Source organism: Siphateles boraxobius, unplaced genomic scaffold (genome assembly GCF_051911475.1).
Source record: "Siphateles boraxobius isolate OS27281-9 unplaced genomic scaffold, OSU_SipBor_1 43, whole genome shotgun sequence".
Lineage (NCBI taxonomy): Eukaryota > Metazoa > Chordata > Actinopteri > Cypriniformes > Leuciscidae > Siphateles > Siphateles boraxobius.
In genome coordinates, this window is record NW_027509064.1 from 1,256,611 (window position 1) to 1,269,740 (window position 13,130).

Genomic DNA, 13,130 nt, shown 5'->3' on the forward strand with positions numbered 1-13,130 from the left:
GCTCACCACCTGCTCCTATTACGGGAGAGGTAGGAACCTTGGGCACAATCCGATTCGGGGTCTCAGCTTGTGAGACTTAGCCGGCCCAGACTCCAGGCACAATACGTTGACCGAAAGCGAGCAAGTCCCTAACCTCTAGTAGAGACCACGCGAGCAGGAGAACTGGTATAACAGAATTTTTAACTCACTGCCTGCAGTGGCTCAGGGGCGGTCTCTGCAGTGCAGTCGCACCAGGGACAAGGCCCAAGAGCACAACGGTGGCCGACCAACTGAAAGAAATGGACTATGTTTTGAACCAGTTGTCAGCTGCTGGCGCTAAAATAGCATTACACAAGGGACAGTGGTGTCGTACCAAGGTTAACTATGTGGGCCTGCTCATCGGACCCCATGGCATCGAACCACAATCAAACCGTATCCATGCCATTCAAAACATCAAGCCTCACACTAACGTCTCCGAACTACGAAGTTTTCTAGGGGTATGCAATTACTCTCGACAGTTTATCGAAAACTATTCGGACATCGCCAGGCCCCTCACCACTCTGCTGATTGGTGAGGGATTGCCCTTTCGTCTGGTCAGATGCTCAACAACATGCCATGACAGAACTAAAAAGACATTTATGCACAGCTCCCTGTCTCGCGCACCCCGATCCTCAAAAGGAATTCTACCTGGAAGCTGGGTTTTCTGACCAATGTCTCAGTGCTGGCCTATACCAACGGCACGACCAAGACAAAAAGGTGGTCGCATATGCCAGCAAGACACTTCTCCCTACAGAATGTAAATTCTCAGACTGCGAAAAAGCTTTGCTCTGCACAGTATGGGCCATACAGCGTTTCTCCAACTACATTGGAGCACAGAAAGTTATAATAGACACTTGCCACCAGCCCGTAATGTTCCTCAACAGCCAACGCATCCGAGATGACGTGGTAACCAATGCCCGCATAGCCACGTGGTTAATGGCTTCCAAGGACGAGATGTTGAGGCCCGATATGCACAGAATCAAAAGTCGGCGTTGGGAAACGGCCTGGCTGCATGTCAAAACTGCTCTGCGATGCTGGACACACCAGAGCCCCAACAGCCACAACTGACGTGTCACAGGTACTTTGACAAGAATGTGTGCGAAGGCATGCCCACAGCTTATGTCGACGGATGCTCCTACAACCACGAGGGCATCCTAAAGGCAGGTCCAGGGGTACTGTTGGTTAACAACCACCCATGCCCACCACAACACTTCAAACTGGGCCCCCAGTCATCACAATATGCAGAGGTAGCAGCAATTCTCATAACTCTGCAACTCGCATCCGCCCATAACATCAGAGACCTTCTCATCTGCACAGACTCTAACTATGCCAGACTAAGTTTTTTATGCCATCTACCAATCTGGAAACAAAACGGTTTCAAAACGGCAACCAACAAGCCTGTCAAACACCAACACCTGTTCCAGGAATGTGATAACATCACAAAAACATACGATGTCACCGTGTACTGGAAGAAGGTAAAGGGACATTCCAAACTGCCAGGCCAAGACAAAGACTTTAATGACCACACCGATGCGCTTGCCAAAACCGGTGCCCTCCACGGTGAGCTGTGGTCTCCCCCAAACCCCTTACCCACCCCCGCCGTTGCGGTACTAACCAGCAGCAAACGGCCCTTGCCTCCTACGGCACCAGCTTCACAAATGCTATCGCTAAATCCGCAAATTTCCAACAACGATGTTGCGGATATGCAAGCCACAGACACTGCCATAAAGACAATTCTTGACCACCTCTCTGACCCCGCCTGCCACCCGATCTCACCATCAGACATCGATGCTGACTCATACCTCAGACATCTACATAACTCCAGACATATGCTGCGTTTTCGGGACAACATTCTATGGTTTGGCCCTGATGATACCACACCGCCTAGACTCGTGGTGCCACTTTGCCAAAGGGGGGTAATGCTAATGCACGCCCACAACACACCCTATGCTGGACACCACGGTACCAGAGCCACGTATGAGACACTTAGACAGGTGGCATATTGGCCAGGCATGCAGCAAGATGTGGCAGAGTATGTGAGAGAATGCTTGGTCTGCTGTCAGTTCCAACCAACAAACCCAAATCACCGAGCCCCATTGCAACGAAGAGGAATCACGTTCCCATGGTCAGACCTCCAAATTGACTGGGTAGGACCTCTGCCCAGGTCAACAAGAGGCAACAAGTACTTTCTCACGGTGGTGTGTCAGTTTACCAAGGGGGTTGAGTGTTTGCCAGCACCTAACGACACTGCCCAAACAACGGCATATCTCCTGAGGAACCACATATTGTCCCGGTTCGGTTTGCCACTAAGAGTCAACTCAGACAGAGGTACCCATTTCACTGCCGAGATCATGCAAAAGATCTGGAGATGTCTAGGGGTACAAGCTAAACTTCACATCAGCCACCATCCAATCTCATCTGGACAGGTAGAGAGATTGAACAAAACGGTTGTCGGCATGCTAAGGAAGTACGTATCGGCTAATCAGAAAGACTGGGATGTGAAACTCCCCCTTGTGCTGATGGCCATCAGAGCCACCCCGCAGGAATCAACACGGGTGTCCCCGTTTGAACTCATGACCAGGCGGCAGCTGACCCTGCCGTTACACCTGTTTTACCAGCCAGGAGACCATAACCTTGTCACCGCCTACACCACGTTCCAATATCTGGACGAGCTCCATAAACACTTGAAAACAACTTTCGCTTTCGCCCAGCAACACCTAAAAAACAGCGCTGAAGGCCAGAAAGCATACTATGACCGAAAGGCATCACACCAGGAACTCAATGTGGGCGACAAAGTCCTGTATTACAGTTTCGCCCTGCCACCCCAGCAGCTGTCAAAGAAGTTCCTGCCACACTGGACGGGACCTCATGAGATAGTTAACAAACTCTCCCCCGATGCGTACCAAATCCAGCTAAAACGAGGACCGAGAGAACCAGTTCTCAAATGGGTCCACCGCAATCAGATCAAAAGACATCTGGCCACTAGCGGGGACAGACAGGGAGGGGCCAATGCAAGCTAAACTCAACCGCCGTCACCGCAGCAGAAAAGACTATCCCACACAACCCGCGACAAACATCTCTGACCTGTGCCTTCTCTCTTTCCCCTTTTCCTCCATACCTCTCTCTCTTGCCTGTAACAGGATGCTGCTGTGGATTGCCATCATGTGCCTTCAGTCGACCAGAGGCCAGCCGCCAGCCGACGTCATCTCACCAGGACCGGCCTCGGGCATCGTGTTGAGAGATTAACCGGGACTTCTGATTACTAACTGCCGAACGCACACACAGAAGGTGTACGTGCGACTCGACCCGCGAAATGTCTACCGTGTGCACTACCCAAGAGCGGTAGCCCAGTACAGCTGGTCAGGTGCCCGATGGACAGAAACCACCCTCAACCACGCCGAAGTCGATGTCGAGCACGTGCTGAACCAACTCGCAACACCACACAAAGCGCTTACCTGCAAACCATTGGCAAGACGCTAAGAGGAACTGTGACAATCCTCGACACTCATAGCATCATGCTAAATCAGACTGTGAGCTCCATGAAGCAGCTGTTCACAGTTTTCCAGAATGACTTTGCCCAAACACAGTTGGTCACGGCATTAATGACCGACATGCTCCGAGAAATAAGTTCCTCCATTGACAGCTTAGCCATGGGTAGGATCCCGCCATACCTGATACCCCTAAGCCTGGAGCAAACCGTGCTGGCTTCCGCCATAACAACACCCAATGACCCGTTACAAATCCACCTTGCCTACTCTTTGGGCAGTGCCATTCCACTGTATGTTGACCCTGCACAGCGAGAAGTAGGCTTCCTCTTAAATCTTCCGTGGAGGAGGCAGTTGCAGTTCAAACTAGACGGACATTTAAAGGCGCCGTTCTTCATGTTTTTTTGAAGCTTTGATTGTGTTTACAGTGTGCAATATAACATGTGTTCATGTTTCGCGTGTAAAAAAACACAGTATTTTTTGCACAATTTACTTATCTGTATACCTCTGTTTTCACGGTCCAAAAAACGGGCCCATGACTTCCCTGTTCTATGAAGTCCCTCCTTCAGAAATACGTAAAGAGTTCTGAATGTGCCAGCGTTTCCTGTGTTGTGATTCGACAGCAGCTTATCGCACGTTGCACGGAAAGGTCACGCCTCTTACAGTTACAATTTCGTACATGACTAGTCTAGCATAATAGCTTCGCAATGAATAGTAAACAAACATGGCTTTACTACAGTAGGTAACCTTACATAAACATAGAACAATGATTTGCGTTGCTGCAGCTAAATGACCATGTGGTTAAACAGTAAACATTAGATATAATCAACACATAATTTAAACTGATCATTACAAACACCAACAATCAATGGTGTCTGATTGAATTACTACACTTATTTAAAAGGTTTGTTGGATTAGTTTCAATTCCCATCTAGTTAACAAAGCTAAACAGCGTTGCACTTTGTGTAATGAGTTACAGAAACGGTTAAACGCCCCAACTTAAATAATAAAATACACTTACAAGTTGTGGTCCATAAACAACGCCTTCTCCAGACAAAGAGGGAACTGCTCCATCTTTCAAGAACAATCTTTGTGCGAATCCGGCATTAAACTGATTGAGATTGAGATTGAGGAAGCTGTCCCCATCAAAATGTGCTGCACATAGTTTTAAATGAGGATTATATTTTTCGGGAACCGAGTTAAACATAAATTGTAACCATTGATCTCTAAGCACAGCGTCCCTGGGAAGGCCAAACAAAGGTGAATTGACTCTGGCATGGAAATAACAGCGTCTCGACGACATGGCGACAAACACACTCTACAAATGATACTCTTCCTCTTCTCCGTGGGAGTTCAACAAGACCACGTCCCCTTTTTTGTGTATTCCTGTGGGCGGAGATTAGTCAAAAAACTGTTCTAATGACGTCATTAAAAAAGGAAGTAGAGGGATGTAGTCCAAACCGAACGTACGCTGTAGGCTTTGAAAGGGGACTTCTGTTAAATAAAATATCTCGCTAGGCATTGAACTTTGAGCTTTATAATTTTACAGGTATTATTTATGCTCTAACAGCAACATTACACACTAACTAAAGTTTGAAAAATGGAATTTGCGAAGAACGGGACCTTTAAGAGATACGGTAAACTGTCATTCATATCACTTATTATACAGCATTTTGCCATATGAATAATTATGGGGATAAGATATATATTGATTTCAGATTAAACTGTTTTAAAATTGTATTTGTATCTCACACTGTTTGTATCTCATAATCCAACAGTGTACAAAACAGCTGCATTTGTATGAAACAAGAGAGAGCAAGTTCATGCTAATGGATGGCATAATTAAATAACTGTACACAAAAAATTTATTCGACAGTTATATTTTTTATTAGCTCACCAAACGCAAAACTTCCACAAAGAATAAACGTTCCTAGCAGGCGTTTAGCACTGCTGACTTCAGTGATCCGGATGAGCCTGCGTTATCTGCTTTGAACGGTTGTTATCTGGGAATAACATCCCAGATAACTGGTTATCTGGATGGCGCTATTGACCAATCAGAATCAAGTATTCCACAGAGCAATGTAATACAAATATAGAATGTATAGTTTTGGTCCAGGTGCTGACTGGTCAATACAGTATTCCGGTTGTGTTAAAATATACAACGACAATAAGTTGATAAATTTTCAAATAAGTTTCAAGGATGAACCGTCATGAAAAAAATTTGTCAAAAGATATTTGTGTGCAAAAATTAATTTCATCAGTCATAGATTTAATGCAGTAAACATGAATCCATCAGCGGTCTGAGATATAAACCCTGAACAAGCATACTCTCAATGGCTCCATTTACCTGCACACTTGGTTCTGCTGACCAGCGGGGGTCCTGGCGGGCCGGTTCCACCCTCTCCAGGCCGGGTGAGAAGAACGCTGATGCGATACTCTGTATCAGGTTCCAGGTGCCAGACTTTATACGTTAGTGAGTTGACTCCGTGTGTTTCAGACCATGGCGAATGACTAGCCCTGTACACAATCTCTCTGCGGATCACCGGCCCGTCGCCCACTATAGAGTTAGCGTTGAGTTGGATGATCAGATATGTGGGGCCAGAGCGCAGCAGCTGGGGTGGAGCTATCGGTGTTGGCGGGACTACAAAAGAGTACAGGAGAAGAAAGAAAAAAAGTTTGGATAACACTTTATTTTACAGTGTCCTTGTTACATATGTTACATGTAATTACCATAGTAATAACAGTAAATTATGCATAATTACATGCAACTAACCCTCAACCACATCCTAATCCTACCCTACTGAACTACAGTAAGTACATGTAGTTAATTAATATTACACTGTACTGAAATATATAATTACACTGTAACGATGACACCTTAAAATAAAGTGTAACCAAAGTTTGAAACAGAATGCATTTGGACAGGAATCACCCTTTATTTAGCCTCAGTCTGTTTTAAATGGTGCATATTCAGAACAAATAAATAAATAAAAAACCTGCATTGAAATCAGACTGAAATGATAGTGGATCTTGTTTAAAGTAAACTTCAGGTGTTTGTTTATAATCTTCATCAGAAGGATCTGCAGAGCTACTGGTTCTCCACACAGAAAGAACCAACACAAGGTTTGACAGTGTTTACTTTAGCACATTTAACTCTTATGTCAACAATATTTATAGTCTTTAGGATTGATAGTATATATCCAACTTATATCATATTACTGTGACATATTGCATACTTGTTGCAGTTTAGTTTTAATAAAAAGCTATTTTTTGACTGTGGATCAAGTTTTTAAACTTATATATTTGGGACTTCCGGTGTTTGAACGCTGTGCGCATCTGGCTGCCGCTCCCCGCTTTGTAGTTTATTGTTTACATTTGTTGTGTTTGTTACCTGGTCTACTCTTTCTGCATCCCTCTACAAACTGGACTTAACTTTTTCTGCTTGGCGTATTTTTCTGTTGCCGTTGGGAACTATCTGTTGTCAGCCTGCTGCGAGCCCTCTCACCCTTCTCTCCTCCATCTGTTGGACTGACTGTGAGGTGAGTTAACGCTCTTCTTACCAGTAGTTCGATTAGCTTACTGTCGGGTCGGGTAGCTTTCCTCTCTGTAAGCTTTTTATAGATGTTGCGATGGCTTTGGTCCTGGCTAACCTGACTTTGCTGATAGCTGACTTTCTCATGGCTACTGCCAACATGTCAAAGGCTTTAGCACTCGTGCTGTCTCTGGTTTCCCTTATTTTTCCTGGGTTACCTTCCAACATGGATATTGGATACCTGTCATGCGAACTCAGGGCGCTTAATCGGCACCCGCGCCTCGACTCTGAAATGTACGAGCACTGCCGCTCGCTCGGGATCATCCGGCGCTCGCGCTACGTGCACCGTTCAGTCCGAAAGATCTTTCATTATCAGAAATCAACACCAACTGTTATCCCGTGCATTTGGTCAAATAACAGAGCTCTGGTCAAACCGAAACGACTACTAAGCAGTCCTTCCTTCCAGTTTTTTTGTGATTGTTGCGGGCAAAAATCTTTGATTATGCGGCCCGTATTCTTTAAAAATGCGATGGAATATGCGGGATATTTATGCAATTTTATGCGATGAAATTGCGGGAACTTCACCTGTTCACACTAGGCTACTACCTTAATGTAAAGAGTCATTTCTTATTACTTCTTTTGATAAGCAAGCATACTACATCATAGAAAGTGCTGGGAATATTTAATTTTTCATCTTGTTTTAAGGTGTGGCCCCTTTAAGAGCTGCGCGCTCCCTGTTGAACTCAGTGCAGTGTTATATTGTATGTGCGCCTCGAAAACCCCTTGTGTGCGGGTAATTTCTGTTTGATGCTACTTCTTTTATCTTATTTTGTTTATTAAGTAACGATGTGATGGTAGAACGTGTGACAGACAGTTATACGAGTTTCGATTTGGGAATAAAGAGATGCCAATAACGTTCCCATGGGAAATGGCTGCTCCTGTGTGAAGCAAACGCAACATTTTTCAACTTTCTGCTAAGATATGTGACTTTTTTTGCAACGAAAATGCGAGGATTATGAAATCATGCAAGCCCCGCATATTTTGCACGGAAATAAGCAATTTATGCGGCAAATGTGCGGCGTATTTGAACAAATGCGGCCTACGCATGAATATGGCTGATTTATGAATTATGGCTGATTATGCACTAAATCATGCGATCGCATAATCGCTTTTTTTATGGAGGGACTGACTAAGGGTGCTTTCACACCTGTAGTTTGGTTCATTTGGTCCGGACTAAGGGCGAAAAATTATACTTTGTATCATTTTCAGGCATTTTGGTTCCTTTTCACACCACACTGATTGCTCTGGTCCGAATCAGTTGATGAAACGAACCAAATTGCAGTCACGTGACAACATCCACATCACTCGTTGGCCAGATGTGTCTTGAATATATTTCCACAACTGCACTTAAATTGGTCAGAATTAACGTGCGGGAAAATTCCAACAGAACTCCCGGAAGTATACAAAGAGGAAAATACGGCATACATCCGGAGAATTCGCTCACAATGAATGTTCAGAATCAGCACAAGCTTTATCCTTTCGCAAATTCTCCCATAAACAACGAAGTCTAGACGCGATATAAATAAGAATTTCACTGTGCAGTGCGGACAAATTCAGTGTTTATGATGAGGTTTTAGTGAGAATGCAGAATGTGGTAAGTCAGTCATAGCTTAAAGGGAGCGCTATTGACAATCTAAATAATAATTTTGTTTGACTACGGCAGCTGGTTTAGTCCAAAAATGCGCAGTTCTTTGGCAGTTGGGTCTGTTCGAGGTCAGATCACGTTCTCGCCACAAACAAACCGCTCCAGAGTTCGCTTGAAAGCGTACCGAGACCTACGCTTATTTGGTCCGCTTTTGGTGCGCACCCGAGTGCGATTGCCCAAACGAACCGCACTAAGGGGAAACCGAACTCTAGTGCGATTCAACCGAACTAAATGAGGCAGGTGTGAAAGCACCCTAAGAGATTGTGGTCCACCGTGATCGCTTGTCTGTGTAAAGAAGTCAGACTTCAATGACAATTTAACTGAAAATACAGATGTGCTGCAAAACCATTTTGCTCTGCTGAACTGTCGCTCTATCTCGGACAAGGGCCCCTATCTAAATGAACTTATTACCAACACAAACCTGGATATGATATTTTTTACTGAGACCTGGCAAACACCTAACGATTTAATGCATCTTAATCTGCTAACACCATACGGATACCAGCACCTGTCTAAGCCACGTTTATCTGCTAAAGGGGGTGGGCTTGCGGTCATCTATCGCAACTCCATAACACTTGCTCAACTGGACTTCCATAATACTAAGACTTTTGAATATATGGTTTTGAAAGTTTCCTCGAACAGTCCCCTAACAATCATCCTAATTTATTGACCACCCAAACAACAAAACTATATTTTCTCCGAACTTAATGAACTACTTACTCTAGCCTGTGCTTCATCGTCCAAGGTCATCTTGCTTGGTGACTTCAACATCCACGTCGACACTCCCTGTTCTAATAGTACTCAATTAAAGACTGTTCTGGACTGCTTTGAACTTTATCAGAATGTTAATTTCCCAACTCATTCTCATGGCCACACACTTGACTTAGTTTGTACATCTGGTTTGAATGATATCTCCATCAATGGTCTGGTTATTCATATCACTGATCATACGCTTATTAAGCTTGATTTTACATTAATTTTGTCAACTAAATGTACTGACAATATAACCATCTCTTATCGTAAGAACAATGTTATTAATTCTAATACGTTTTCTGCATCTATTGTTTTGTCTGCTATTTCTGATGTTTTTTATTTCACCTGTCAATCTAAGATATTTGATTTGTACCATTCTGCTATCGCTAATGTTTTGGATGAGCATGCTCCAATTCGGACTAGGTCTGTTCCCCTATACCACTCCTCACTGTGGTTTAATGCTAAGTTACGTGCAATGAAAGCAAGAGGCAGACAACTGGAACGCCTCTTTAGGAAACCGGTCTAACTGTACATTTTCAAGCATTTTCGGACCATGTTAAGCATTATAAAACAGCATTGAACACAGTTCCTATATCTCTAAAATCCTTAATAATGCAAACAACAGGCCTAAAATACTATTTAACATTGTAAACAAGCTTGTCCAGGCACCCGCGCATAATGCCTGTCAACAAGAATCTGATGACTTGTGCAGTTCTTTTTTGCACCACTTTCAGGGGAAGCTGGATGCTTTATCTGGGACATTTGGTGATAAACCGACCATTTCTACTTGTGAGCAAGCTTAGTCTATACAAACACTTAATAACTTTATGTTGACCAACCCCATCTTAATTAGTGAAATGATACAGAAATTAGGGATGGGCATTTTTCAAAAATATTGCATTTGAATATTCAAGCTCACAGAAAACGAATATATAAGTTTATTGAGAAAGACGTTACTTCAAACAAACGTTAGTTTTGTCACCTATGAACATCTCTGAACAAGCCTATACAACTATATTAACAAGCTTATACATTTCATCCTTTGTTTGTATAATTGTTGAAAACATTGTGTGCACAAAAAGAGACACATACGAATAAGAAATACATAAGATACAGTAAAAAGCATGTAAGCACTAAACAGAGCGCACAAAAAAAACGCCAAGAGAAAACATGCTCCGCCGGCACAGACGTTGCAGGGACACACAAATAATGGTGTGCTAAGCGGCCAAGTTTCTTGAAGCACTTTGTGTTATCTCTCCACCAATTCATACGATCTTCATCTGGTGGAATACACAGCTCCATCAAGAACTGTTCCCACTCGTCTCGGCTTGACTCTATGTAATCTTCGCTGAAGGCTGAAGAACAGGCTCAGCCTTCTCCGAAGACTGGGAAGTGGCGGCGGCGGCGGCAAACGGCTGCACCCGCACCACTCACATCAAAAGAAATGCTCTGACATTGTTCAAAATGTTTTTCCTCTTACAGTTTCTCTCATGTTTTCGTCAAGGAACCTGAGGTGTTTGTGCCGAGGATCTAGCGAGTTTTCCCTGCGTTTTGCAAGTTAGCGATGTTTATTCGTTGCTTGAGAGATGCCGCCACTGTGTTTTTGAACTCATTCACTTTCTGTGATTCTCCACCGCTCAACTGAAGGTGTCTGCAGATACAGATTAAATAACTGAATATGAAAACTGAATTGTAGTCTTATTCAGTATTGCCTATTTATATTTAATTTGTAGGTCATTTAAATAAATGATAAAACAGTTGACTGAATTTCTTAAATTAACGTTTTGTTCGTTTTTATAAATGTATATATTTAAATGGAAAGACCATAATCAAATTAACTAGAACTGAGTAATATTCTACATTTATTCGTTCATTTGAATTATAGACAAACCTGGATAGAAGGCTTTGCATAAGTGGATATACCATGGAGACAGACACGTAGTTTTTGCCACCCAGTGCTTCACTAGCTATTTTCAGGGACTGGAGAACAGGTAATATTTCCTCAATTGTCTGCCAATGATCATCGATTAATTCCAGAGACTTAGCATCTGTCAGCTTGGTTGTGGTCCTGTCAGAGAGGACAGCGGTGATCGACCAGCGTTGTTCATGCAAACGTGCAAGCATATCAGCAGCCGAATTCCAGCGCGTTTTGCAGTATTGCACAAGCTTATACGAAGGCAATTCCAGCTGTCTTTGTTTCTGTTTCAGTGCATTTTAGGCAATCGTGCTATGATGGAAATGTCCAACAAGTTTACTATATGCACCAATGAGTCTATTCATGCTTGCAGCTTAAAATCCATCATTAATGGCCAACTGAAGTGTGTGTGCGAAGCAAGGTAGAGATACACAGTCCATGTCTCTGTTTGCAGCTACTATATTGCTAGCATTGTCATGCACGCACGCGATCACTTTGCCGTCCAGGCCCCATTGTTCCACAGATGTTTTCAAATAATCCGCCAGGTTGGCAGCGGAGTGTCACTCTTCCAATGCTCGGGTTTGCAGAACATAACTGTTCACCTTACTATCAGCAATAAAATGACATGTTATAGTGACATATGACTCTGTAGTTAATGCTGTCCAACTGTCAGTTGTAATGGCCACAAACTCTACGGTCCCGAAAGTAGATTTGAGTTTGAAAAACATGCATTCATATTGAAGTTCGATTCTCACGGTTATGGTATTCCGTGAGGGAGTGTTGTAATCTGGTTCAAGAAACTGTAAGACTTCCTTAAACCCGTCTCCTTCAACGAAACTTAAAGGAAGCATATCTCTTGCGATCATTTTTGCTATGAGATGAGTGGTCTTCTCGGCTCGCTCAGGGGTACATCTGGGCCTAACATTACCTGCAGTCGTGAAAGCAGTGATGGGTAGCTGTCTTTCTTCGCTTGACTGGTCAATAATGACGTTTCGGTGTTTGGATTTCATATGTCTCCTCATTGTACTGGTGCTGTTATGATAACTCAATTTCATTTGACAAATTTTGCACAAGACATGTTGGTCATTTTGATCAAAGTAATTCCAGACTCCACTGCGTCTAGATTTAGACGACGCCATTCTTCAAACACCAGTCATCAAATGCACATCATCAAATGCACAGATGCCAATGCATTTAGTTATAACTGTGAGTTTTAGTTTGCGTGACCATAATTTATGAGGGATTCATTTCATTTACGGCCATCAAAGCAACCTTTTGCAAAATTCGAAATTGTTTTTATTTTTCGAATAATTATTGCAGATCGAATATTCGTGCACATACCTAACAGAAATCCAATTATTCTTCATGCCGGTTGAATCCCGCACCAACAATCCTTTTGAAACACTGTACCTCTGTCATTTCTGCTCCTATATCACATCTTGTAAATATGTCTCTTCTCTCTGCCTCAGTTCCAGTCTCACTAAAGACTGCTGCGGTTACTCCTATCCTTAAAAAAAAACAAATCTGGACCTAACTGACTATGCTAATTATCGCCCAATCTCCAATCTACCGTATGTCTCAAATCATGGAAAAGGTTGTTGCTACTCAATTGCAGTCATATCTATCTCTCAACAATAGTTTTGATTTATATCAGTTTGGTTTTCGCCAAAACCAGAGTACTGAAACTGCATTAGCAAGGGTTATCAATGACCTCTTATTCTT

General features: G+C 43.2%; 1 protein-coding gene across 7 annotated transcripts in view; it reads right to left on the bottom strand.

Moving 5' to 3' along the window:
* The window catches only part of ptprua (protein tyrosine phosphatase receptor type Ua), a 555,997-nt gene that overhangs the window by 217,252 nt on the left and 325,615 nt on the right, over positions 1 to 13,130 (bottom strand). For 6 of the 7 annotated variants that reach the window (XM_077200103.1, XM_077200106.1, XM_077200105.1 and 3 more), the window contains exon 7: positions 5,851 to 6,144. The exons of the other annotated variant lie outside the window; for it this stretch is intronic. In XM_077200103.1, coding sequence (XP_077056218.1) covers positions 5,851 to 6,144 — 294 coding nt within the window. The remainder of the gene's footprint in view (positions 1 to 5,850; positions 6,145 to 13,130) is intronic. 7 annotated transcript variants of the gene reach the window in all.